At 56.0% G+C, this 27,983-nt stretch overlaps 1 protein-coding gene across 3 annotated transcripts; it reads right to left on the minus strand.

Annotated features, from left to right (window-relative positions):
* Positions 1–1,512: 1,512 nt before the first annotated feature.
* Fzr1 (fizzy and cell division cycle 20 related 1) lies at positions 1,513–25,320 on the minus strand. 3 transcript variants are annotated; one of them, XM_023717036.1, is made up of 15 exons: positions 25,126–25,320; positions 20,951–21,036; positions 8,785–8,913; positions 6,198–6,323; positions 6,058–6,121; positions 5,754–5,881; positions 5,398–5,480; positions 5,002–5,185; positions 4,773–4,838; positions 4,198–4,300; positions 3,930–4,114; positions 3,581–3,814; positions 3,385–3,489; positions 2,690–2,791; positions 1,513–2,460 (listed from the first exon to the last, which is right to left on the minus strand). In XM_023717036.1, the coding sequence occupies exons 3-15, from the start codon at positions 8,851–8,853 to the stop codon at positions 2,419–2,421; spliced, it is 1,491 nt and encodes a 496-aa protein (XP_023572804.1). In that variant the 5' UTR covers positions 8,854–8,913; positions 20,951–21,036; positions 25,126–25,320; the 3' UTR covers positions 1,513–2,418. The 3 variants fall into 3 exon arrangements, with proteins under 3 accessions (XP_023572804.1, XP_004632770.1, XP_004632769.1); XM_004632713.3 differs by lacking the exon at positions 20,951–21,036 and having other exon boundaries at positions 2,699–2,791; XM_004632712.3 differs by lacking the exon at positions 20,951–21,036.
* Positions 25,321–27,983: the final 2,663 nt, after the last annotated feature.

Below are 27,983 nucleotides of genomic sequence, written 5' to 3' on the forward strand. Positions count from 1 at the left end.
GGGCTATTGTTGACATCGACAAAGGCCACCACCCTGGTGTCCTGGCAACAGTGGCCTTGTGTTTGTGGGGGGCAGTGAGCCACTCAAGTCCCACAGCTCAAGGCTGTGACCTGTGAGGTTGGCAGGGTCTGAGCCACCAAGGCTGCGCACTGTCCCTAGCCTCACCCTCCTGTCCTTTGCAAGGCCACTGCACCCCTCCCTGGAAGCCCCACACCGCCCCTCCTCACTGCCCCCTCTGGCACCTCCATTTCAGAATGTGTGCAGAGCGGGCACGGGTGGTGCGCAAGCACACAGCCGGGGAGGAAGTCTCGGGAATGGATGAGAGTGCAGCTGTGACACTCGTCATAGCGTGGGATATGTAGTCGACACACAAAACATGACACGCATGGGCTCCAGGGACAGGAAACGCCTAGGACAGGCAACTCTGGAGGCAGGAAGTGGACAGAATATTCCCTGGGCAACGGAGCCTGCTGGAACAGTGGCAACTGCGCTGGCTGATTCATTTTATGGCACTGCTGTGTGTTTATTTCAGCACAGAAAATGTAAGCAAAACCAAACTCAGTAAACATCCCAAATCCCCATCCCTCACCACCTCCACCAGATCCAGGCCAGGGTCACATCCCTGCCCCTGGGCTCCTGCTGGTCTCTGCCTCACCTGCCCCATCAGCCTAACACTGCGACTCCTTGCCACACCCATTCCTCACCTGCGTGGCCTCCACCCTTGCCTTCTGCACCAGCCAGCCTCCTTGCCTCGCTAAGCTGCGTCTGCACCTAGGCCTTGGCACCTCCAGATCAAGCCCTTGCGCTGGGCGGCCTTTCCCTCCCCACCCATCTCTGCCCCAGCCCACAGCCTCCTGGATGTAGCAAGATGCCCACCCATGGCCCGCATCCTCCCCCACTTCTGCTGTCCTCTTTCCTTAGCACAACAGCATTTTCAAAGATGGAGACTGGAGATGCCCTGCCCTGGGGACCCAGTCTCTGCCAGCCTCAACCCCCTCAGGCAACACAGTGGCCCAGGCCTGGTGCACTCCTCCCTGGCTCCCCTGGCCCCTCACGGTCTGCACCCCAGCAGCAGCCAGGGAATACTGCTCTGCTAGGACCTGTACACATTCCTCCAACCAGCCCCAGGCCAGACTTGCCAAGCCCACCTCCTGCCCCCTCCCAGCCCCTAGGTGGTGGCAGCAGATTGGCTTGAAGACAGCTGCCCGGTGCCCTTGCCTCAGCTTGGGCTGTGAAGAGACCCAACAGCCAGCCACCTTCAACGCAAGTCAGTGTTTAGTGAAAATGACGCTGCATCCCATGAGAAAGGTGGCTGCTGTGTCCTGGGCTGGCTCCTCCCAGGCCATCCCTGCCCGCACCACCCAGACTGCCAGGTGGGCTCCAGCCTCAGGCCCCAGGATGCTGACAGCAGGGGCAGCTCTGGGCTCTTTGGCATATGCATGGGGTTGGCGAGCAGAACTTTTTCTTATTAAAACAAAACAAAAAAACCCTCAAATAAAACCAAGACAGTGACTAGTGGCAACACACACTTCAATGTCCCAAGCAGCACTGGGCAGCAGGGACATGGAGAGAGGTCTGACTGTCCACAGGGCAATGAGTCACCCCTACAACTCGGGGGCAGGGTGGGGGCACTGGCTGGCTGGGCTCTGACATTGCTGGGACAGGTCAACAGAACAGACACGAGTCTGAAGAGTCACAAATACGTATATACACATGCACGCACGCACGGCCATAGGGCGAGGCTGCCAGGGCGGGCGCCCCAGCCCTCCTGTTGGGGGGACAGCCAGGACTGTGGGTCTGGAGCTCAGCCCCCCGCCACCCCTCAGGCAGACAGCGTAGAGGGTAGGGACAGGCAGGGAGTTGGGGCATGAGCTACAGCAGGTTGCCAGCTGGCCACATGGTGTTGCAGCCCCGCCTGGTGGGAAAACCCAAGTCTCCTGGGGAGGGGGGGGCGCATTGGGGTGGACACAGGCAAGTGGATGCCATATCCCCATCCTGCGATAAGTTCACTTGGAGATGTTCTTAGGCAGGACATGCCAGCCCCCATGATGTCCCCAGCTCGAGCTGCTATCGGCAGTGGCAGGGTGGGCAGGCGCTTCCAGAAGAGCATGCAGCCCTGGTGAGCAGGCAGACACGAGGGTCTGGGCATCCATCTGTGCCGGCACTGCAGAACAGGCTGGGCCTTGGGCCGTGGAGAGGAGATGGAGCCGGAGCCATCCTGAAGGTCCTGCGTCCCGCCCAAATACTGGTGGACATGGCTCATAATCAGGCATTTAATGAGACTCCTGCTGTCTCCAGCCTGGTGCCTGCTCACCACTGCCTCCGGGATGGAGGGGAGCAGTGGGGGACATGGGTCCATGCAGGCTGAAGAGGTGGGGTCTCTGCCTGGGGATGAGGCGGCACAGCCGCCCCATGGGTCTACCGGATCCGGGTGAAAAGATTGAGCACCGACACAGACTCCTGTGGACAGGGAACAGGGGCTGCATGAATCATGGGACCCGATGCATACTGGAGGGAAATCTGAGGTGGGAGCAGGGCCTGGGGTGAGGGCTAGGAGGCTGTACCAGACCTGAGTCCCCAACAGGTGCTGGCATGTGACCAGGATGTGGGATGACACAGTGGGGTGGGGTGGGGGGCTGAAAGGACAGACTGGGGAGCCAAGGGAGGCAGGGGGCGCTGTGATACCGACCCACTTTACCTTTGTCGAGCGGGTTTTGCTAAAGACATTCCAGAACCTCAGGGTTTCATCTCCAGCACCAGTGACAATGGCCTCTCCATCAGGAGACATTGCCTGCGGAGAGGACAGAAAGTCCTTGGTTGTCCACAGACCTCTCCAGGAGTCCCTGGGGCCCAACCCCTGGGGGGAGGCACAGCCCTCAGCTGAGGTGTGAATGCGCACTGAGCCACAGAGATGAAGTGCAATGGTTTCCCTGGTGGTGCTGGCTGACCCCAGGGCCTTCACATGGCCTGTACGCTCCCCCGCTGAGCTGCGCCCTACCCGCTGGACATGTTTGGTGCCGGAAAGAAAAATTCAAGAGCCAGGACATCCAAAGAGGGATCTGGGGCTCCCTGTGAGCCTGAATGGCCCACGCGGTGGTGAGAACCGCTCACTTCTGGTTCTCTCTTCCTTCACACAGTTAGGTTTTGAGACAGGGTCTTGCCAGGCAGCTCAGACCACCCCTGCACTTTGGAGCCCAGGCTGGCCTCAAACTTGTGGCGACTGTCCTGCCTCAGCCCCCAAGCACTGGGATTACAGGTGAGTGCCACTACGCCCAGCTCCCCTCAGTTTTTTATGTAACATAAAAGTGCATCTCCAAGGAGGACTATCACAGAAGGTGGCCCTCCACGCTGCCAAGTGGGCCAGCAGACGGGCCAGGCACTCACCAGGTAGAGCACGCGGTAGGAGTGGCCGGTGAGCTTGGCCACCTGCGTGAGGGATGGGTACTTCCACACGAGGATCTGGTTCTGGGAGTAGCCGTGCGTGCTCACCTGGCAGGCAGGGAGGCAGCAGGTGGGTGAGCGCTGCGGCACCTCCACCGGTGCCCACCCGTGCCTGTGCCCGACACAGCGGGGGCCTCACCAGCTCATTGGCGTGCTTGGACCAGGCCAGGTTGCACACTTGCGAGCCTGTGTCGATGCACTGTAGCGGCTGCCCCGTGAGGGTGTTCCAGAAGCGGATGCAGCGGTCAGCCGTGCCGCCGCCTGATGCCAGCAGCCCGTGCTGGTGTGGGGACCAGGCGATGGCCTTGACGGCTGCCAGGTGCTCCGTGTACTGCTGCACGGGGCTGAGACTCGAGTGGTTCCACACCAGCAGCTGAGGGGCAGTGGCCATGAGGGGGGCGCTGCGTCCCACAGGCACCCCTCGGACATACCCCTCCCACCCTGCTGGCCCAGGCGCTGCTACTGCTGCCTGGGTGGGACGGCCCTACCTTGTTGTCGTTGCCCCCTGAGGCGAGGAGCTGGTGGTCCGTGGACCACTTGAGCCCGCACACCTCCTGCCGGTGGCCCTGAAGTCGTCGCTCCGACTGCAGGGGCGGTGTGCGGATGTCCCTCTGCAGAATCATGCGGTCGCGGCTGCCAGACGAGAGCTGGTCGGCATTCCAGGCCAGCGCCCCTGCAGGGCAGAGGTGGTAAGCGGGGTCCAGCTGGGCCGAGGCACGCATGTGCGCAGAGGAGCAGGCAGCCGCTGGCACTCACCAACACGTGCCGTGTGGCCCTCCAGCACAGACAGTTTCTTCCCTGCCGCTGCATCCCAGATCTGCACAAAGCCCTTGTGTGTGCCCACAGCGACCAGGTTGCCCTGAGGGGACAGCAGGCGTCAGGTAGTCAGGCCACGGCTTGGGGACCCTTTAGCTGGACCTGGTCCCCCGGGCCGTCCCTTGCCAGGGGCTTGGGCAGCATCTGCACACTCCCACTGCACACCGCATGTATGACGTGGCTGCCCCTCCTCAGGTGACAAGCATCCTCCAGGCTCGGAGTGGGTGTCATAACCCACCACCAGCGAATGCAGCTCTGTGGTGAGCACTTACGCCACCTGGCCTTGAATATACACAGGGCCCCAAGGAGCTGGCGCCACAGCAGCACAGGTCACGTTGCTAGGCCCGGGGTCTTCCCCCTCTGCCTCTCCAGTGCCAGGAGGCCTAAGCAGTCCCGGGTTCCCTGCCCCAATGGCTGATGTGGTGTGGGCTTGCAGGGATGGCCTATGCAGGATCCACACCCCCATGTACCCACTCAAGGCTGGGCTCCCTGGGACACAAGCCTTCCCCTCTCACCCGCTCAGACCAGCCCACGGAGGTCACTGAGTCTCCTTCCACCGAGAGGTCACAGAGCCGAGTCACCTGGGGACAAGAGGTCAAAATGAGGCTACGCGCTGCCTGCTGGTCCGTCCAGTCTAGCCTCCGTGACCCCAGCTCACCCTGGTCCTGCCTGACCCTGAGGGCTACAGAAGCGAGAGCCCTGGCAGGGGCCAGGCAGGGAGACCCTGCTGCTCACGGTGCTCACCTGGCTAGTGCAAGCGCTCCACAGGTACACACAGGTGCCCAGCCCCACGCTGAGCACATTGAGGGATGACCAGTCCACCAGGTTGAGGTAGAAGTCATCCTGCAGCTCGGGTGCATCCAGGACCTTGAAGGGGATCTTGGAGATCTTGCGCGTGGGCTTCCTCGGGGACCGCAGCAGCTTCTGACTGCACAGCCGTGATGGTGAGGGCCCGGGGCCCGGCCATCATGCTGTCCCCCCCCAGCTGCTCCCACCTACACCCATCACTGCCCACCACGTGTCTAGACGGTGGCTCTCCACACCTCCTCTGTGCCTGTGGCCACTGTCCTGGAGGTCCCTGTCCCCCTTTGTTAGCACCCAGAGGAGGTCACATCCCTGCCCACCTGAGTCCTGACTCACCTCTTGTTGCTGACGGGAGACAAGGAATATGGGGACACGTCATTGCCATCGTCAGGGCTGGCGCGCTTGGTGCTGAGGGAATACTGGGGAAGGGACACCGCTGAGTGGAAGCTGCACCCCAGGGACCCCAGGCCCCCCATGCAGGAGTGCAAAGGCCTAAGCAAGACAGGCAACTGAGGGTCTGCACAAGGTCCCCTCCTGTGTGACTGCATGGCAGGCTTCCAACCCTGAGATGGCACAGGTTGGTCAGCCTTCCTCCCGGGCACCTGCCACAGACATCACCCCTGGCCCTGCCCTTTAGGTATTGGGTCCCTGATCAGGGCTGGGGCGGAGAGAAACCCCCATGCAGGGCTTACCGTGAAGAGGCCCTTCTTCTCGGGTGTGGAGGGCTGAAGCCTCCGGTCCTCTGTCTGGGGGTCCTGCACCTTCTCGATGCCAGCCCCCAGGAGCTCATTCTTCAGCAGTGCTGAGTAGGCTAGGCCATCTGCGAGGCAAAGCTTGTGAGCTGGGGCGGGGATGGTGGGGAAGGGGCGTGCTCAGGAGCGGGGCCTGAGGAGCAGGGGCAGCCTGCAGTGGGTTGTGGGTAGGATTGGCCACAGGGCGTGGCTCGGGGCAGGGCTGGTCGGAGCCAGTGGACAGGACCACAGACAACTCACCCACCTTTGCCATTGTCTGAAGTGGCATCCTTGGCTTTGCGGTTCTGGCTGGGTGACTTCTCGTTCTCCTGTGGGAGAAGGGGCAGGCAAGGGTGATGGCCACCACCCAAGGTCCCAGTGCGGCCCGCCCAGGTGGACCCTCACATTGATGCGGTGGAAGTTCACACTCCAGTTGGCCCCAGCCCGCGAGGGGATGAAGCGGTCGCCGTGCTTGCTGGGTGAGGACACAGGAGAGTTGGCTGGTGTCAGGGTCCTCCGCATCTCGGCGACCTGTGTGAGGAAGGAGGACCTGTCAGCCCGAAGCCCCACCCCCAAGTCCCCACCCAACAGGGCCAGTTTGGGGCCAGGGAGATGGCTCAGTGGAATATAGGCTTCCCTGCCAAGCACAAGGGCCTGAGTTCAATCCCCGGTTCCGCAAAAAAGAAAAAAAAAAAAAAAAAAAAAAAAAAAAGGCAAGTTTCCAACAGGGCCAGTCTGCAGCCAGGGGGACAGATTGGGACCCCAGGGCTCAACGGAGGGGCGGGGAGGTGGGGACAGGAGGTCAGCAGACAGGCAACAGCCCGCCCAGGCAGGTGACTGCCCACAGCGGCGGCACCACAGCTTGTTTCTAAACCACCTCAAGCCCAGGGCATCCTGAGCACAAGGCATGGCGCATGCATCCTGGAACGGCCGGGGAGTCTGCAGCTCCACCACTCCGTCCTAACACAGTGAGATCCTCAGAAGTGCGGCCCGCCCAGCTACCTGAGTGGCGAAGCAGACAGACCCAAGCTGGGGTGCCAGGCCCTGGGCTCACTGCCTGGGCTCACTGCCTGCACCAGGCACTCAGTAGTGCCCAAGAAGCCTGGACCATCTGATTGTCCCGACCATGTCCTCCTTGCACAGAGATCTGCTATATGTCCCTCATAAGCACACGTGGCATCCCTGGGAAGGGGACCCTGCTTGGAAATAAATGGTCGGTGTGGATGGAATTAAGATCCACTGGGATGAGTCAGGAGGACGGGCACTGGGCCACTGTGTGACCAAGGCCCTGGTAAGGGAGCCACACATGGGAGCAGCCACGTGAGAGACAGGGACAAGAGGGACAGAGCTACAAGCCAAGGGATGCCAAGGACTGCCACCTCAAGGAGCTGAGAGAACAGAAGGGCTTTCTGCACCTCGCTCTGGGGTTAGGGATGCAGCCCTGGCTACCCCAATCCATGAACCTCTGAGACAGACCCCAGGAAATGAGCCCATCTCTGTCCTAGGGTCACATGATATAATTGTCCCATCTTCTTCCACTCTGGGGCTCTACCATTGCAAGGCCTTAGGGTGCTGCCCCATGGCCCAATGGGATCTGTGGGTCCCCAGCTACCCAGCGCTCAGTAGCTCCTCTGTGCACCATCATGCAGGGCACAGCAGATGTCCCCTTCCTCACCAAACTCCCAACATCCTTCACCATCTAGCTGCAGCCCCGCAGGCTCAGGGGTCCCCAGGAGTGAAGGCTCAAAGCTGCTGTGCAGAGAGATGCCTGGTGACCATGGCCAGCAGCCCCTGCTCACTGACCCTGGCACTCAGTGGCACCCGCTGCCCTCCTGCCGAGCCAGGGCAACTGCTCCCTCCTGCTCTTGGGGTGCATGGCCGCCAGGTCCATCTGTGCAAGCCCCTGTGCTGCGTCAGTCAGCGTGGACTCTGGTCTCCTGTAATCCTTGTGTCCCTTTGGTGGCTCTACCATGGCCTAGACCCAAGTTCACTGCTGGACCCCAGGACTGGGTCACACGGGAAGGGAGGAGCTCGGAGGCGCTGCCTGGCCCAGGCCACTAGAGGGAGCCACACAGTCACAGGGCACAACCACTAGCACCCCAAACAGACCAAGTGCCCTCTGCCCATGACAACCATCTCAGTCAGCCATAGCTGGGAATCTGTGCCAGACCTGATAGGTTATGGCCCTAGTATAAACTGCTAAATAATTATGGTGGTTGTCTAATATGACTGAAGCCCATAAAACAACAGCTTAGAAAGCAGCTCCCCGCTTCTTCTCCAACCCAGCCCAGGGTGCGATGTCCTTTCACCTTTCCCGCCACCTCAGGGAAGGCCCCAGTCAGCTCCTCAGGTCTATCTAAACATCCCCCTCCAACCCCACCCCTGGCAACAGGCCATAAAAGCCAGCCTCAGCCTCCCTTTGCTCTAATCCAGAGAATTCCTTATCTTCCCAAATTCTCTCCGTGTCCTCCAAGATAATGCAGCCCCTTTCCCTTTTTCCTTCTGCCTGTTCTCTGCTGCGACACCGCTGAAAACCAATCAAGACCAGGTGGGGCTACCATGTCAATGTGCAGAGCTCACACTGTGCCCTGTCCTGCGCCGTGTGGTGTAAGTCTGCTTAACCCCACAGGGGCCTGGGGCAGGGGTGGTCGGAGACTGAAAGCCAGACACCAGGTGCCACCAGGGCAGAGACCCAGCCAGTGGGGCCTGGGGACCATACAGGGCGGAGAGGGTGGGGATGAGACAAGGACAAGGGGCTCCCCCCAGAGGAGATGACACAGGTCCCTGAAGGCCTCTTCCTGTTGCTATCAGTCCCCTGCCCATGCTGGCCACATGGCCGTGGGAGAAGAGCAGGTGGCCCCTTCCTTGCCCAGGGGTGGAGGCACCACACAGATGTGGCACACGAATGGCCTTGAGCCACCACCGTGGTGGTGAGGGGGTGCTAGGGAAGGACAAGCTTCTGGGCCACTGTCACACTGTCCCTAGTACTCACACATGGCATGGTGTTCTCATTCTGGATGACAATTTGCCGCAGTAGCCGTCGCTCGTAGTCCTGGTCCATGGTGGGGTGGGCGGTATGGGGTGGGGCAGGGCAGGGCAGGGCCCACCAGCAGAGCTCAACCTGCGGCAGGAAGGAAGGGAGGTCAGTGCCCATGGCCAGCAGCAACCAAAGGGTAGGCACTTGGAGACCAGGGTTCCTGCAGGGATAGGCTGGCCCCCCGCCAGAGTGCCCAAACCAGGTTCCTGTCTGTCTCCTGTGTGGAAGTCTTCACTACTGTGACCCTGGGCCGTGCCCCAGGTCCCTCCTTCAACCTGCATGTCCTCCAAGCCACCACCACCCTAGGGACCTTCTCCTGTCCCAGGGGGCCCAGCTGCTGGGGAGTGGGAATCTCTGCCCGCAGGCTCTGGAGGCAGGCAGGGAGCTGGCCCCGGGTGAGAGAGGTCCCCCAGAGCACCGCCTCCTGCTGGCCCACTCAGGACTCCCAATTCCTACTACATGCACGTGCAAGTATGAGTGGAGTGTGCGTGTGTGTGCATGGAATGCCATTTAACTCTAGAATGTTTGAACAGGCACTGACAGGCAAGCGGAGGCCAGGCCAAGACCGAGCAGCCAGGGCTTGGGGACACTGCATTCAGGAGCCCTGAGGGTGCAAGCTCATCCATGGCACTGACAGGCAGCCAGAGGCTGGAAAAGCCTTGCAGGTGAGGGGAGAAGGAGGTGGCAGGTCAAGGGCCCAGTACCAGCACCTCCAGCGTTAGACAGCACCATGGGGCCCAAGAGCAAATCCAGACCACTTGCCTTTTAAATAAAGTTTTAGCCAAGCAAGGTGGCGCACACCTGTAATCCCAGAATTGGGGCAGTTGAGGTAGGAGGATCATTGAGCTCAAGACCAGCCGGGGCTACTAAGTGAGCTCAAGGCTAGTGTGAACTGCACAGTGAGACCCTGTCTCAAAGATTAAATAAAGTTTGAGATGGGTGTGGTGGCATGTGCCTGTAATCCCAGCACTTAGGAGGCTGAAAAACAGGAGGATCGCTATGAGTCCAATCTGTATAGTGAGACCCTGTATGAAATACACAAAAATAAAATGCAGTTTTATTTTTCACCTCGTCTAAACACCAACCCATCCTCTCCCTGGCTCCAGCAATCCTCTTGGCACTGGCTCCTCCAGCAGCTAGGCAGAATTCCCATGTGTCCTGGCAGCCTCCCCCAAGACAGACTCCAGGAGAACTGAGACCCAAGTCCACAGGAGACACCTGTGTGCTGTGTCCCCAGCAGCGTGAGGGCCATTTACTGACTGATGGGTACACACTGCGGGCCATCACTCGGCCAGGACGAGCAAGACTGACACTCGCCGTGGTGCAGATGGGCCCTAAGGACACCATGCTAAGACGCCAGGTGCAGGAGGCTGCATGGTGCTCCACTCCCAGGTCACCTCCCTATATTCAGCACCTCCACAGCAACAGGCAATGGAATAGAGGAATTCTTATCTGTCTTGTAAAAATGAGCCCTGAAGGTGCTTCCGGCAGCCTCGGGCTGCAGCTTGCAGTGCAGCAGGGTGAATGTGCTGGTCTGGGTCAGGGCTCGATCTCGGTCCCGCCAAAGTGGCAACTGTGCTGGGAGGAAGGTGCCAGACGCGCTGGCCCACCTCTGGTATCTACTGCAGCCTCATCTAAGTTCAAAATGAACTATGTGCCCAGCACCGCCAGCCTCATGGAGGGCATCAACGGTGAATAGCTCACCCCCTCCCAGTCTGGCCCACCCCTCGTCATCCAGTCCTGGGGCCGAGGAGCGCACATTTGGTCCTGCTATTAAGACGAAAGAAAACTTACAGGCTTTTTAAGCATTGATTAATTTGCAACTTAGTGCTATCTCAGAAAGTGGGACACATTCAGGTGGGCAAAAAGCACAGTGATGACATTCCTCGAGGGACTCTGTGGGCAGAGGAGGTGCCCTCCAGCCAGTGTCCCGGAGATCCTGCGAGAGTGGAGGGCGGAGAGGCAGACCCGGCTGCAGGCAGGGGCTGCGGTGCACAGGCACTGAGGGATCAGGCCTCTCCGTCCCTCTCCGTCCCTCCAGCAGACACCCTGGACAGGCACTGAGTCCTGCAGAATAGGTGCTGCCACGGGAGGAAGGTGACATCCTGACCAGCTCCACAGGTGATCAGACTGACTTTGGTCATTTTTATTTTTAATGCTCTCTCATATGCAACATGAAACTAGCACATGGGATTTTGTTTTCTTGTTTCAAATAACAAAGTCATTGTTTAAAGGGACAGCGGCCATGTAAGCATGACCATGGAACTAGCACTGCGTCTTTGTAGTGCTTTTTTCTTTTTTTGGTACTGGGTTCGAACTCAAAACCTTGTGCTAGGCACTTATGTCACTGAGCTATCCCCCTGGCATTTTTTCTTTTTCTTTCTTTTTTTTTGCAGAACAGGGGATTGAACTCATGCACTTGCACTTGCCAGGGAAGCGCTTATTCCACTGAGCCATCTCCCCGGCCCCTCCCTGGCCTCTGTATTGCTTTTCTTATCCCCACTTAAAGAGTCTACAAAGGAAATTTCTTTTCTTGTAAATACAATATTTTTTATTTATTTTTTTTTTTTTTAGGCGGATTCCGTGTTTATTTAGGCTAAGAGCTGTAAGATAAATGACAGCTTAGAAGATGCTTTTCAGCACTTCATAAATCACCCACCGGCCCGGGAAACTCGCTTCTGCCACGTCTCCGTCTTCCTCTGTACCCCTGGAAGAGGGTGCAAGCCACTGACGACCCAGGGCTCGGCCCCGAGGGCGGGGACCCCGGGAAGGAGCCCTGACGGGCGGCTGGCAGGGAGCCGCTTCTCCAGCGGTGGCCCGGGGCCGGGGGCGCGGCGGGCCGGCCTCCTCAGGGCCCTAATTCAAGCTTTTCCTCGCTGACACGTCTGGAGATTTACAGGAGACGTCTGAGAAATATTTATAGGACAGAGGACCTTTCTTCCCCTTCTGAGATTGTTGGCGGAGGGGTCCTATCCCAGGTGCCTGCGACGCAGAGGCACAGGCGGATGGTGTCAATACAATATTTTTTAAAAAGCTCAAAACCACATAAATAAAATTTTAAAAAACGACTGCTGAAAGCAGCTGTGGTGGCACCTGCAAGTCGTCTTAGCATTCCAGGAGGCTGAAGCAGGAGGATCCCAAATTCTACCCTAGCCCGGGAAACCTAGCAAGGCTCTGTTTCAGAATAAAATATAAAAAGGGGCTGGGAGTGCAGCTTGGGTTCAACATCCTGTTCCACAGAGATAGAGACAGAGAGAGACACACACACACAGAGACAGAGGCAGAGAAAGATAGGCACAGACACCTGAGGGGAGGGACACGGCTCACCCGTACAATGCTTGCCTAGAATGCAGCAAACATATTAGCACTCGCTCAGCATCACCAGGTGGCAACAGCCAAATTCCCTTTTGTCACCTTGGCGGCCACTCTGAGGCCTTGAAGCAGATCTGCTTAACTCCCATCCTCACACTGGCACTGGGCCAATGTGAACCAGGTGGTATGAACCGAGTGCCCTGCCCCGTGTGGCCGTGGCCTCCCCCTTCCTCTGCTATTCTCTTCTGGGCACTGGGTCACATCAGGACAGAGACAATGAGACAAGACCTGAGGGACACTGGTGTGCAGCTGGTGGCCCCCACATTAGCAGGGGCGTGTGTCTTCCTATGTGTTCCACTGCAGGGCCTCGTACACAGAGCACACAGGGAGCCTCTGGCTAAAAGCCACCCACCAAGAGTCCTCGGCCTGTGGCCACTCTAGGCAATGCCTGGTGCTCCCCACATCTTGCATCCTGGGATCCCCAGCCCAGCAGAAGTCCCTGGGGTCATCATGCCAGCTCCACTCTGAGCCCAGCTTAAGGCCAAGGGAGCCACAGAGCTGTCTGTCGAGATCCGGGCAGCAGGTTGGCTTATCTCTCCTCTTTCAAGCCTGCCCTTTCGCACGCCTTTGGTGGCCCTGTCTCCTGCCCTCCATGTGTCTCCCATCACTCCTGCAGTGGCACTGGCCACACAAAGGACATAACTCAGGCGTTTGACTCTCATAGTCAGTGACAAGGTCCTGCTGCTGGGACCACTACCTTGGGGCAGTGTCTGCCAGCTGTACATGCTGCTGTGGGCTGCTGCAGCCACTTCTCTAGAGCACTGCTGGCCAGCTGTCCCCTTGCTGAAGCCAGGGATGGCCCCTGGGCATGGGGCTATTGCGCTATGAGCGGGAGTCAGCCACACATTGGTACGACCAAGTCCCCACTGGCCCCCAATGGATGTGGGACCAGTTCTCTAGGACTGAGAATTTGCATGGACCCACAGGCACTAAAAAGACATAGCAACAGGAGGGCAGGGCCCCCTCCAAAGCAGCTCTGACTCCCAGCAACAGCCCAGGGCACAGGGCCCAGAAGAGACAGGGACAGCAGGGCCAGACAAGTCAGCCGCCTGTGCACGTCAGACCTGGAGCTGGCTCAAGGGCAGCAGCCCCCACGGCAGGTCCAGGAGCCACGCACACCATGCAATGAGCACCCTGGCAGCCGTAGGTGGAGGGGGCGGGCCTGCCCTGTGTCTGACAGTAGCCGCTGCCAGGACAGCTACCACCAGGAAGGGCTGCTGCCCATCACACACCTCCCAGGTTTCCCAGGCAAGTGGGTCCTGGTCCCTGGGGCTCTGGCCATGTCACCGCTAGGGAGAAAGTAACGGCAGATCGGCTAACTAAAGGCCCTTGAGCGGGGGTCATCCTGATCACCTGGAGTCATGTACCCCAGGGTCCCCTTGGGTAGGTGGGAGGGTGAGAGGCTGGGAGAGGCTGAAGGCACTGCACTGCTGGCTTTGCAGGTGCAGGAAGGGGCTGAGAGCTGAGGGTGGTGGGTATGTCTAGGAGCCATGGCGAGGACTCAGGTTCTCCCCAGAGCCTCAGGAAGAGCAGCCCTGCCACCCTTGCCCTCCCTGAAGCAGGCATGTGAGAGGGCGGGTAGCACCCCAGGCCTCCTGCACTGCTCCCCGGGTAGAGCAGCCCCGTCCTGGGGTGACGAGAAGCCACGCCCACCCACTCCAGCCCCAGCTTGGTATGGAAGGTGGTAAGAAGCACGTCGCCAGGTGAGGTTCTGGGCAGCAGCACAGACTACCAGGAAGCATCTTTTGAAGGTAGCCACCGTGGCCGGCTGACGCAGCAGGGACAAGGGGGCTAGAGGGGACCCATAGTTGGAAGAATCCGAAGACCAAGCACCTTGCACAGGGGCCAGTGGGTGCCGGAACAGGAGACAACTCCAGGACACAGCAAGCAGCCAGGGTCAGAGGCTGGGGTAGGGGCGTGTTGTGTAGCTCAACACCGGCCCTCCTGTGCCTGCCCTCAGCAACCCCCATCACCCGCTGCAGGCTAGAGAGAGGGGCTCCCGAGTGCTGTCTACTGGGCCTGTGTAGGGACACATACAAATAGTAACCTGGCACGGAAGGGCCCACGCCACCCATGTGCTGGCAGGAGCAGGGGTGGGTGCCTGGACTTCGGAGGAGAGGACTTGGCGCCTGCTTTGAAGATGTAAGAGCACCCGTCCTCGATGCGGGATCCCTAGGTCTCACACCTTATCCTCACAAGCTGGGGACGGCTTGCGCAGGGACGTCTGCCACTGGCTATCTCAGCGGCAGAGCCCAGACAGGAGGCCTGCAGGGCAAGGGCAGAAGGAGGGCACCCTCATGTCTGCAGTCTGCCAACACAGCAGGTGACAGAAGCAGCTGGAGAAGGGTGGCTTGGGAGGAGCAAGAGGAAGGAAGCTACACAGCAAGAGGCAGTTACTTTTACTTCTTTAATTCTGTGTCACTTCCCCTACGCAAATTCCATGTCACATGAACATGCTGGTTGTCCCAACACTACCACCACAGCTGGGCACGGTGGCACCTATCACCCCAGCACTGTGGAAGCTGGAGGCACGACTACTGTGAGTCCAAGCCCAGCCTAGAAAACTTAGTGACTTAGCAAGACTTTTCTTAATTCCTAGATACAGATGAATTACAGGGCTGAATCAAGAAGACATACAAATCCTAAATAAAACAGTATCAATCAATGAAATTAAAGATATAATTAAAAAACCTATTAACAAAGAGAAGCCTAGGCCCTGATGGATTCAGACCTAAAACCACTACTTCTTGAACTCTTTTTTTTTTAAATTTTATTTATTTATTTATTTATTTATTTATTTATTTATTTTGGGGGCCAGCTCAGCCCACCAGGGGGCGGGGCTGGCTGGCATGTGGTGCTGGGGGATTGAACCGCAGTCCCTGTGCTTTGCTGAGCTTGTTCTAAGTAGGTGCTTTAGACCACTGAGCCATCTCACCAGCCCTTCTTGAACTCTTAAGGAGTACACATGCCTATAATCCCAGCACTTGGAAAGCTGAGGCAACAAGATCACTGAGTTTGAAACCAGCATGGGCTACAGTCAGTTTGAGGCCAGCACAAGCTAGAGGAAAACCCTAATGTCAAAAAAAAAAAAAAAAAAAAAAAAAAGAAAAAAAGCCATCATCATCAAACTCTTTAATGAAATAGAAATGAAAGGAATACTCCCGAATTCACTCCTAGAAACAAGCATTACCCTGATACCAAAACCAGAAAAGAACCTAACTAAGAAAAGACAAGCCCGTGGCTGGCCACATAGCTCAGCAAATTAAAGTGCCTGCAAGCAGGCACAGGGGCCAGGGGCTTGACCCCCGGCCTGCAGTGCCAGCCCCGCTCCTGGGGCACACGGAGAGATTGGGTGTGGTGGCCCGCACCTGTAACCCCAGCTCTTGGGAGGCTGTACACAGGTGAATCACAAGTCTGATCTAGCAGTGAGACCCTGAACACCCTGTACACCCTTCCTTAAAATACAAGAAAAAAGAAAAAGAAAAGAGAAGAGAAGCCGATTTCCCTAATGTACCTAGATGCGAAATCCTCATAAGATGATGGCGAACGGAATGCAGCAAATCATCAAGAAGACCCAGACCAAGCTGACCGTCCCAGGGATGCAGGGATGGTTCAGCATGCATAAAGCCATAAATGTAACACACCACAACAACAGAACCAGGGACAAAAATCACATGATCCTCTCAACAGATGCAGACTATGCATTTGACACAGTCCGGCACTGATTCCTGAAAAAACCCTACAGAGAATTAAAACAGAATGGATGGTCTTTACCTAACTCTGATAAAAGCCATCTCTCTCTCTCTCTCTTTTGGGGGGGGGGGTGGAACTGGGATTGAAAAAAGCCATCTCTTGACAAACCAACAGCCAACCTCATACCAAATGGACAAAAACAAAGCTGTCACTCTAAAATCAGGAACAGAGCCAAGAGGCCTAGGGCAAAGAGATCTACTGTCTCCACTCCAACTCAATATAATTTTGAGCAATAAATAAAAGAAATAATGATAGGAAAACAAAAAGTTAAATTATTATTTACAGATGACATGTTACTTTACATAGAACACCCCAAAAATTCCACCAAAAGGCTTCTAGATTTAATAAGCATATTCAGTAGCACAGCTAGATATAAAGTCAACACTCTTCTTCTTCTTCCTTTTTTTTTTTTTTTTTTGCAGAACCATGGATTGAACTCAGGCTCTTGCACTTGCCAGGGAAGCGCTTACTCCACTGAGCCATCTCCCCAGCTGTTCAATAGCCTTCTTGCAAACTCACTAAGAGAGAAGTCAAGGAAACACCTTTTACAATAGCATCCAAAAAATGGGATACCCAGGAACCAAGCTAATGAAGGAAGTAAAAGAGCTCTACATTGAAAATCACATTACTAAAAAAAAAAAAAGAAAATCACATTACTGGGGCTGGGGAGAAGGCTCAGTGGAATAAGCAATTGCCTGGCAAGTGCAAGGGCCTGAGTTCAATTCCCAGTTCTGCCAAAAAGAAAAAAGAAAGAAGAAAAGCACAGTACTCTGGAAAAGGAGCTTGAAAAGGGTATCAGGCAATGGAAGGCTGCTCTTGTTCTCGCGTAGGAAGAACCAGCATAGTGGAAATGGCCACACTTCTACAACTGTTATGCAGATTCAATGTAATTCCAATCAAAATTCCAACAGCATAGTTCACAGAGTTAGAGAAACCAACCCTAAAATTCATTTGGAACCAGAAGTGAGAACAAAGGCAGGGGTCATCACAGTACCAGACTTGAAATTACTACTGAGAAAAACAGCATACTATTGGGGAAAAAAAAAAAAAAACCCATACAAAAACATCTCTGTCTTTGACATCAACCACCCTATTTTTGACAAAGGTGCCAAATACACTCACTGGAAGAAAGTAAACTCTGAAATAAACGGAGCTGGAAAAACTAGCTTTGCACGTGCCAGAGCGTAAAAGCAGACCCATATCTTTCACTGTGCACTAAAGTCAGAATGGATCAAAATCTAAATATTAAAACAGAAACAATCTGCTGGAAGGTTGAAGAGGTAACACTCTTGAAGACACTGGTGCAGGCAGACTTTATGAACAAAACCCCGATCACGCGGGAACTACCACCACCAACCAACAGGTGGGAATTCATCTTACGAAAAAGCTTTTTCACAGCAAGAAAAACCATGAACAGAGTGAAGAGACAACCCAGTATGTGGGGAAAACAATTTTGCAGCTGTTTCTCAAAGGATTACTACTGACAACACACAAAGAACTCAAAAAAGTCAGACCCCTCAGATTTAAAGACCCAATCCAACACTGGGGGGAATATGCATACGTACCTCTCAGACGAGATACAAACGGCGCATAAACACACGAACAGCTGTTCAGCATCACCGGTCATTTGAGCGATGCCAATTAAACCAACACTTAGCTGCCATCTCACCCCAGAAAGAATGACCATCACTAAGAAATCAACTGATAGCACACACTGGAGGGGCTGTGGGGAAAAGGAAACCTCCTCCACTCTTGGTGGAGGTGCAAATTGGTGCAGCCACTACAGAAATCAGTGTGGAGACTTCTTTAAAAATTATAGAGGCTGGGGAAGGGGCCTGCCCCTTAGCTCAGTTCTTTAAGTGGCTGCTTCAACACAGCAGTCAGGCTCAGGTTGCTGTGGTTTGATCCCCAGAACTCAAGAAAGCCAAACCTGCCCTGAAAGCATTCTGAGCCAGTCCCCCCCACCAAAAAAAAAATCCTTATAGAGGCCGGGGAAATGGCTCAGTAGAATAAGCACTTACTTGGCAAGTGCAAGGCCCTGAGTTCCATCCCTGGTTACACACACACACACACACACACACACACACACACACACAAAACAAAACCCAAAACTACAACTACAGCTGGGCGTGGTGGCACACACCTGTAATCCCAGCACTCAGGAGGCTGAGGCAGAATTTTTGTGAGTTCAAGGCCACCCTGAACTGCAAAGCGAGACCCTGTCTCAAAAAGACCAAAAAAAAAAAAAAAAAAAGATCTAGGACTAGAGGTCCCATTTGACCTAACCATTCCTGGGTATCCTCCTGAAGGAATTAAAAGCATCATACCCCAGGGATCTATGCACACCTATGTTTATAGCATGGCAGAGCACCAAGGCCCTAGGTTCAATTTCCAGCGCCACAAAGACAAATAAACCAACCCCCTGTGGATACAGCAGGGCCTAGCTGGGTTCTCACTCCTCCTAAAACGCCACCAGGACCAGGCTTGTGGGTCCACCACGCACTTGAGGGGGTCGGAGGCCGACAGACCCAGGCTGCTGAGGGGAATGCACTGGGTGGCACCCGGCCGGCACAGGTGCGGCGAGGGCTGACACACCAGAGGACCACTGGGCCTCCCTCTATCCTGCCCCCACCACCAAGCCAGCTATAAGCTTAGGGGGACAGCAGCTGGCACCCTACCTGGCAAGGCCATCTGGGCCCCTGGGTGCCAGGGATGGCCCTGGCCCATAGGTCCCCTCCTGTGTGCACAGAGCACCGGCTTCAAGCCCAGCTTTCCACTCAGCCCTCGCTGGCCTGCCAGGTCCTGGGCCATTCCTCCAGGGAGGCTGGTCCTGTGGGCAGGCACACACGTCACCACTGGGTGGGGGTAGAGAGCCGCTGGCCTGGAGCACAGGGAGCAGGCCCAGGGCACCTGGGTCCTCCTGCCCTGCTTCACAGAACAGGGGTGCTAGTGACTTCCAGGCTTCCGGGGGCAGGTCTGGGTTCCTCTGAAGCCGGGAAGCACCAGGGACAGGACCCACAGAGCCCAAACCAGCCCCAACTTCCCCAGGGACACTTGGTCCAGAGGCTCTCAGCCAAGCTCTGACTCCTGGAGGCTCTGCTTATCTTGAAAAACTGGTCCCTACTGCTTTTTTATTTTAAGGCTTTTGAGGAACAGGATGTGACACAACCTAGTGACAGACCCATGACTCCTGTGTGGGGCCAACTGTGGCACCTGTCCAGGGTCTGCCCAGGTACTGCACGTGCTGGGGCAGGTGGGGGACCTGGGTGCTGCGGATGCAGCCAGCGTCCTGACCTCCAGCCAGGAGCCCTGCCAGTCGTGACAGCCACGGATGTCTTCAGACATCATGAAGTGTCCTGGAGTGGCATCACCTCCGGATGAAGGGCTCCCCAAATTCAATCGCACTGGCTTGCCCTGCCACCTCCTGGTGACTGCTGGCCCCACCTCTCGGGACCAGGAGCCTTCCTGAGCACTCAGGGCACTCTGCGTAATGCCCTCATGACGGAGCGAGGGGCCTGGTTCTCTTGGGGCCAGGAGGCAGCAGATCCACGCAGGCTGGGTATCTGGCCCTGGGTTTCAGACAGCACGGCCCCAGGGGTGAGGGACCCCTGGGCGCCCCTTTCCTCAAAAGTGGAGCCCCACTGGGTGCCAGCTGTAGGAGAGCTGGAGGAGGGACACGGATGGCAGACAGGGTGTCGCACAGACTCCCACACTGCCAGACTGGGCACAGGGTGTGTGTGTGCGTCTTGCTTTGTTTGCCCCAAGTGTCCCACGTGAGACACTTCCACCAGAGTCACCCTGTCCTCTTTAAATCTCCCTGGCCACTAAGAACCCTCATCAAGCCCTTATGACAGTGCCAGGCAGGTGACCCAGGGCACCTCTCTCAGCATGACAAGCTAGGGCCCTCAGGTAGCCCAAGCCCCTTCCCACTCTGCTGCCCATGCAGCGAGAGCATGGGAAAGCGCCTGGGCCACCTGCGCTGGTTCTGAGCCTGGTTCCAATCCCTACTGGCTTCATGGCTTTGGCAGCGTGGGACCTTGGTCTTGGCATCTTCCACCTGCTCAGGTGCAGGAGCAGGCGCCATGTCTGCTGAGCAGGAGGTGCCCAGGGAGTAAGTGGCAGCTGGCCCCACAGGCCCAATGGCAGGTACAGGCAGCTTGCTTCCTGCCCCTCGACTCCTATAAAGCACACAGGCCCTGTGGCAGGCAGAGACCCCAGAGGCCACGCAGCCCTCCCAGTGACGTGGCCACAGAGCACAGCACCATGTCCTCTCCAGCTGCCCACACTGGTTCGTACCCACAGCTAGCATGTGTGTGCGCAGTCGCTCAGTGGCACAGTGCCTGCTGCCACGGGAGGGGCCGACCACTCTGGACCAGAACCCAGTGCCACCTCCAGGAGGCAGTGGCTGGGAGCAGGAGCCCCAACTTCACACCAGCCTAGATGTGACCATGAGGGCCAGGAGCCAGAAAGGTGCTGTGAGTCCTTCAGCCGTGCCACCTCCCTACCAACCCACGACAGCCAAGCCAGCCCAGGAGCTACACACCGTCCTGACGGCCCACCTGGCCAGCCTGCCTGAGACAGCTGCTGCAGGGCCCTGGGTGCCCATGTGAGGCCAGAGCTTCTGGCTGGGCCCCTCCAGCACCCCTGAGCACCTGTGACGCTGTGTGACCTGGTGATTTCGGGTTCACTTGGCCCACGCTGTAAGTAAGGCTGAATGGGGCATTCAAGACTGGGAACCTGGGGCGCCACAAGGGCAGCCTCCATCTGACCAGTGCTTTGGGCCCGCAGGTCCACAGTAGGCTGCGGAGGAAAGTGTGGTACCAAAGGGCAGGGCTCTCTACCAGGCACAGAGCACACTGCAGGGGCTGGGCAGCCTTTGCGTGCTCCCTACCAGGCACACCCCAGGGTGACAGCTACGTGTGTCCCAGACACCCCCCTGGGGTCCCCAAGTGACAAAGGCCTGGTTTAGGGGAATCCTTGGGGAACAAGTGCTTACCTGGGGCCAGGGTCTCCAGTGCCAGCCCCTTCTGTCTCCCCAGCCCTCCCTGAGGTTCTTCCACCTTCAGAGCAGTAGCCGCAGTGCTGTGGGGACAAGGCCCTCGCTGAACAGTCACAACACATGACCACCAAGCTGGTATGCCCCCCCAGAGGATCATTCCCAGCACAGCAGCAGAAGGGGAGGGGGAGCTGGGGGCTCTGCGCCCCTCCCTAACTCTATTTTTATTTTATTTTATTTTATTTGTGTGTGTGTGGCCAGCTCAGCCCACCAGGGGGCGGGGCTGGCTGGCATGTGGTGCTGGGGGATTGAACCGCGGTCCCTGTGCTTTGTTGCTTGTTCTAAGTAGGTGCTTTAGACCACTGATCCATCTCACCAGCCCCCCTAACACTGTAAATGAACAGGCAAAGCCAGACTCCAGAAAATAAAAAGCAAAAAGGGGTGGGAACTTGCCTGGGGGACCCACCTGCTTCCCAGAACCATGAAACATTTTGGGGTCACAGATGGAAAGGATGGTGAGGTCTCCCGAGTCAGGCCCGGGGTAGGCAGCACACTAATGTCACTGTGAGACTTTCGAGGTTGTTGAGGGACACAGGTGGGCAGAGGGGAAGGGGACAGGGGACAGGGGACAGGGGCTGGCTGTGCAGGTCCTTAGGCATCCAAGGCCTGGAAAGGAGGACAGGAGAGCTGCTGGGCAGAAAGACAAAGCCCCCCTCTGCCCTGCAGGTGGAATGGGGGGCTGAGAAAGGGCCATGGAGTGACATGGTCAGGTCCGGGCCTCATGGGCCTGCCGTTCAGGAGCTGGCTCTGGCCACCAGCAGCAGAGGAGAGAGAGGAGGCTGAGGCTGAGGAGCAGGCTGGCACTTAAGTCTCAGAATTCTAAGCAGGGTCACCGTGGAGAAACCTGCACCTGCCACTCACCAAAGCTGTGCTTACAGCAGGCACAGTGGGGAAAGGACATGTGCACCCATGAGTGCGAGGGGACACACAGAGGTCCTTCCATGCTGGGATATTACACACCAGGAAGAAGAGTGAGGCTGTGACACTAGCCCGTGTGGATGGACCCTGCTCATTGAGACACCAGACACAGGACCACAGCGTGGGCCCGGTGGACAGGAAATACCCAGGACAGGTGACTCCAGAGGCAAGCAGTAGACTCGTGGGTGCTGGGCCTGGGAAGGAGGCAGGGGGCTGTTTTGGAGCAGGTCTCTTTTTGGGGTGAGAGAATTATTTGGGAAGTGGACAGTGGTGACAAGGGCCCATTCTGGGAATACATGAAAACCAGATCTGAACACTTTTCCCCCATTTTTCACTGCTGGGGATTGACAGGGTCCACTGAGCTATACCCTCAACTCTTTGAACACATTTTTTTTGTTGACACAGTCAGGCTGGCCTTGAACTTAGGGTGATCTTTTCCACCTCTATCTCCCAAGTGCTGGGAACGCAGGAGTGCACCATCATACCATAAAACTATTTTTGTCAGTACCTGTTTTTTGAGGCAGTCTTACTATTTCAGGTTGGCTCTGAATGTCCTCGAAATCACAGTGTACTCCTGCCTCAGCTTTCCAAGAGCTGGGATTACAAGCATAGGCCACACTTGCAGCTCGACCCTAACATTTTTTACTTGGAGACGGGTATGGCTAGGGCATTAAGTTACTCAGCCTGAGCTCAAAACTGCAAGCCTCCTGCCTCAGCCTCCCAGGGTGCTGGGATGACAGGCGTGTGGCACCACGCCCAACATGACCCAGACACTTCTCGGTGAATCACATGTCATGAGAATTTTATCTGAATAGAGCTGTTACCAACAGCAATCTAAAGAAACATTTTAAGAGAAAGGTGAGTGAAGGTTGCATAACCACATCAAGCAGGGAGCAAGGGCCAAGAGTTCACAGGGGTGAGGTGTGTGGCACTGACTGGACTGAAGGACAATAGCGCCAGGCCAGGGAGCACCAGGGTGACTCCTGCAACCCTCACAGCAGGACGCAGAGGCTGGGGAAGTGGGCGCTCCTCAGGGCACCAGGCCATGCGGAGGCTCTGGTCCACGCTCATCCCTTAGCACACCCTGCTGACAGGGCTACCAGGTCTAAGTCCCCAGGCCAGTGCAGAGCAGGGTTAAGACACAAGGTTAGGGCACATGGGCAGGGACAAGTAGAGCTGACAAGCAGACTTCTAGCCTCACTAGGGCTCAGAGTTGTGCAGGGCACTGTGGACATGGGTGTCCTGGGCACTACAGGTGCTGAGGGATGTCCCAGCTTCCACCCTCCCCCATGCCAGAAGCTGCCCCTGCTCAGCAGCCGCACAGGTCCCCAGACATGGGCGGCCCCACTCTAGAGGGGAACCACAGCATGCTGGGATTAGTGAGCTCCTAACAAACCACGTCCCTCTGTCCAGGCGTCCTCTAGGACAGTGACACTGGGTCCTCGCCTCTCCAAGTGACCTAACAAGACTGCCCCCATTCCAGACCTGTCCCCTTAAATCCCTGCGGTACAAAACCCACTGCGCCAGCAGTCTGTGAAGAGTTCCTCCTGCCAGGAAAGCCCTAGCAGGACTTTTCATTTGCTAGGTCCTCCTGTCTCTACCCTCAAGCCGCTGCCCTCAGGCCGGGCAGATCCTGAGATTTCACCTGGACAACTGTCACAGGCAAGTGGGTCAGTCAGCTGGAGCCTGCTGAAATTGGCCCCCAGCACAGCAACGAAATTACCCTTTAAACAGGAGTCATAGCCAATCAGAGCCCTGGTCTCTGGAGGGAGCTACATCCTTACAAAAATCCTTACAAAAACAGCCCAGTGTACCCTCCTCCCCAGCACCTGGGCCACCTCAGGCCAGCAGTGCCCAGACAGACGCGCCCTTGATGTAGCCACCGTCGAATGTATTCTGCACACACAGCCACACTATCCCAAGGAAGCTCCCAGGAAGACGGCGGTCCCTGTGCACACAGCTAGTCCCAACCCCAAGAGAAGCCCCTGGGTTCCTTGCCATCCTTCAGCCCCGATCCTAGGGGTGCTGTGTGCGCTCTGGGTGCTGGATTTCTCATCAGGCAAATCACTCTCATTCACAGGACAGCAAGAGACTGGGGGCGGGGTGCATCCTCGAGAGCAGAGGTATGAGGTCATCGCTAGCTAGCTCCGTGGACTGCTTGGGGGCTTCCCAGCTAGAGGGGTGCCCTGCACCAGGAGATGCGTTTCGGGTGGAGAAAACAGGGGAAGCAAACAAAGTATCTGTACCCGGGTGGATCTCAAATTCAGGGCTGGGGCCAGGGCAAGGAGGTTAGGTGCTCCATAAGCTTTAACAGAGGAAAATGGCTCTGAGTGAGAGGACACGGAGGTGGCCTGGGCTGGGTCTAGCGGAATGGACAGAATGGAGGTCCAAGAGGATGGGCATAAGTGGGGTCTCCTGGGGACGAGGGAGTAGGGTGCTGAGACATAATGTGTGACACTGGCCAGCAATACTAGGTAAGGGGACCGGAATCAGAGCGGCTGGGTAGGATGAGGACATGTATGTGTCTCAAGCTTGTTGGCTCTGGTTGCTTCCATGTCCCTGGCCAGGCCTGGAGCCTCTAACTGTGACCCTTGGCAGGCAAGGTCCTGGCACCCAAGACTGGCTACATCCGGGAGTCCAGGGCTCAGACTGCATTTTATTGGAAAGGGACAATCAAAACAAGCATAGGTATGGGGGGCAGTTTAAACATGGAGAGGAGAGGGCTGAGACAGTGAGACTGTGGAAGAGTCGGGCTCACAGGCCAGAAAAAAAGAATAACCCAGGTTAGGGGGCGTGGATCTGGCTCTTCTAAAGGGACTCACGGGTGTAACACGGGGTCTTACGTTTTTCTTGGGGGGCCAGGCAGAGCTCAGCCTGACATTTTACAAAGGATGGTGGGCGCTGACTGGCAGGAGTCCTCGCAGCTTGCCACTGGCTCAGAAAATGAGTTACAGCAGCCTAAATTGGGGAGATCTCAGATTCAGGTGGACGCGACCCGACGGGGGGATGCTGAGGCCACCCGAGCCCAGCACAGCTTGGGGGACTCGGTATTCTGGGGGCTCTGATGCTCCTGAAGGAGGATAAGCTGGGGAAAAGGTTGCGAGCTGCCCACCCGCTCATTTTTGGGGTGATCGCTGCCCACCTAGCCGCCGCCTTGGGCCCGGGGGGTGTGGGTCTGCAGCCCCCGGCAGCCTCACCTGGCTCGGTCCTGTCGCCCGCTGACTCCCGCAGGCCCCGCCTGTCCCGGAGCCGCGCCGCAGCCTCCTTCAGTCCCCGCACCTCCTCTTCGTTTGGCCTCCCGCGCCGCAGACGGGATCCAGGGATCCGCGGTCCCTAATATGGCGGCGCTCGCTACTCCGGCGGCCTCCCGGCTCCCTCCCTCCGCCGCGCGCGTCCCCGCGCCCCGACCACGCCCCCACGCCGGGCGCAAGGCGTGCTAAGGCCACGCCCCCTCCACACCCCCACATGCGACTGGAACCGGGCACCTGGCACAGCTGCGCCTGCGCTTGTGGGGCATCTCGGGAGGACATGACGTCATCGACTATTCGAATCAATACAGGAAGCGCAGGACCACGCGTTGCCAGGGGCAACCACGGCCAGAAGAGGCTGAGGCAGCCCTGAGAATAGGTAAATTGCTCTGCTGGTGGAAGGCGTGGCTCCTATTTGGGGAACAGTCATAGCATGAGCTGGCCGGGGCCCGACGCACACAACAGGGTGAGGTGGTCATATCGCATAATAAGCACAAGCGCCCAACACTAACAAATCCTACTGTGAGACATTGATTCATTCAACAGATGTCCATTGCTGATAATGCTTCTGAGTCTCCAGTCCTAATAGCACAGCAGAAAACAAACCAGGTACACTTCCTTGCTGAAAATCAGACTGGGTTGAGGTGGGTATGTTGCTCAATAGTGCTTGCCTAGCATGAGTGTGGCTCGGGGTTCCAGCCTTAGTGCTACCACTACAAAAAAAATAATAAATAAAATAAAAGTTGGGCATGGTGTCACAAGCTTATATCACTCGAGGAGGTTGACACAGGCAGAGCAGGAGTTTGAGCCCGTCCTGGGTGAAAGAAAGGAAAAAAGAGCAAATGAGCTGAATAGATATTTCTCCAAAGACGATATACAAATAAATGCAAGTGACCAATACCAAGTTTTAAGATATCCAACGTTCTGAGTCATTAGGGAAATGCAAATCAAAATCACAGTGAAATATTGGCTCACACCTAGGAGGATGGCTTTGATTCAAAACAAATGAGAGCAAATGGAAAGGGTAGGGGATGAGGGCTGGCAGGAAGGTATAGAAATAGGACTCCTCCCACGCTGCTAGTGAGATTGTAAAATGATGCAGCCAGTGTAGAAAATAGTTTGGCAGTTACTCCAGGAAGTAACCACGGAGCTGCAGTATGACGCAGCAGTCGTGCTCCTGGGAATCTGTGCAAGAGAAGTAAACACACCTACACCAGCACTCCACAGATATCCACCACAGTGTTACGTGGTACAGCTTGAAAATACGCACAGTGCACGTGCCCATCCACTGGTGAGAGGACAGCGTTTGTTCATACAATGGACCACTATTTTACCATAGCAACGAATGAAAGTCAGGCATGGTGGTGCACACCTGTAATGCCCGCACTCCGGGAGGCCAAGGCAGGAAATTTGAGCTCAGTCTGTGAATTTAGGGATTTAGTGAGATCTTGTCTTGAAAAAGTAAAAGGAGCTGTGAATGTAGCTCAGTGTTAAGGCTCTAGAAAACAAAAGCAAGATCTCCAGTATTGGAAAAACGAACCACAACATAAAATTTCCTGAGTGATAATGGTAGCCCAACTCTGTAAATACACCCAAATTACTGAATTAAACACCTTGCAGAGACAAATTATATGGTATGTGAATTATACCTCACTAAAGCTGCTACTTTTAAAAATTCTCTCAAGCTGAGCAGGGTGGCACACTTTTGTAATCCCAGCATTCAGAGGCTGAGAAAGAAGGACCGCCATGAGCGTGAGGCCAGCCTGGGATACATATGAGTTTGAGGCCAGCTTAGATTACAGAGAGACCCTGCCTCAGAATTGATCGATCCATCTATCTGGTCATGGTCGCTCACAGGAGGTTGAGGCAGAAGGATTGCACTGGGCAACTTGGTGAGACCTAACTCAAATTAAATTGAAAAAAGGCTAGGGCCAGCCAGATAGCTCAGTGATTTAAGGCACCTGCTTAGGCAGACACAGGGACCGGGGTTCAATCCCCAGCGTGCCATGCCAGCCCTGCCCCTGGGGTGTGCTGAGATGGCGATGGAGACTGGGTGTGGTGGTGCGCACCTGTAATCCCAGAGCTTGGGAGGCTGAAAACAGGAGCATCACTACAAGTCTGATCTGTGTAGTAAGACCCTGTAGACCCTGTACTAAATACATTAAGAAAAACTAAAAGGCTTAGCATGTTGCTCAGTGCGGAGTATTTTTCTAGCATGTAGTGTTCAATTCTCATCACTGCAGAAAATAAAAATAAAAATTGAGGGGATGGAAAAACAAGATGTTTTAGATACATATTGTTTCTCCCTGTGATGAATGTAAACTGTATGTACGGCAAATATGTACTAATAAAAATAAAAATTGAAAAATATAAAAGTAAAAAGTAAAAAAACATAAAACTGAACCCCTTAAACATAATGTCATGGAGGAAAAAAAATTTTTTTTTGGCGGAACGGGGGATTGAACTCAGACCCTTGCGCTTGCCAGGGAAGCACTTATCCTACTGAGCCATCTCCCCGGCCCCTGCAGGAAAACTATTTTAAGAAAATGAAAAATTTGCTTCTAGAGTGGCACTGGCTATGTTTCAAATGCTACTACAGCCCTCTGGCTAGCAGCTGCCATATTGCTGAAGATGTAGAATGTGGCTATTGTTGTGGGCAATTCTGGCAGGAAAAGTTGTTCCCGAACATTGCCAGACAGAGAGAAGAGCAAACCGTGTTAATGCGGTCTGAGGCGTAGCTCCGTGGCAGAGTGGGTACTTAGTGTGTGTGAGGCCTGCAGGAGGCTGAGGCAGGAGGATCATAAATA

The sequence above is a fragment of the Octodon degus genome, unplaced genomic scaffold (genome assembly GCF_000260255.1).
Source record: "Octodon degus isolate 3935 unplaced genomic scaffold, OctDeg1.0 scaffold00050, whole genome shotgun sequence".
Lineage (NCBI taxonomy): Eukaryota > Metazoa > Chordata > Mammalia > Rodentia > Octodontidae > Octodon > Octodon degus.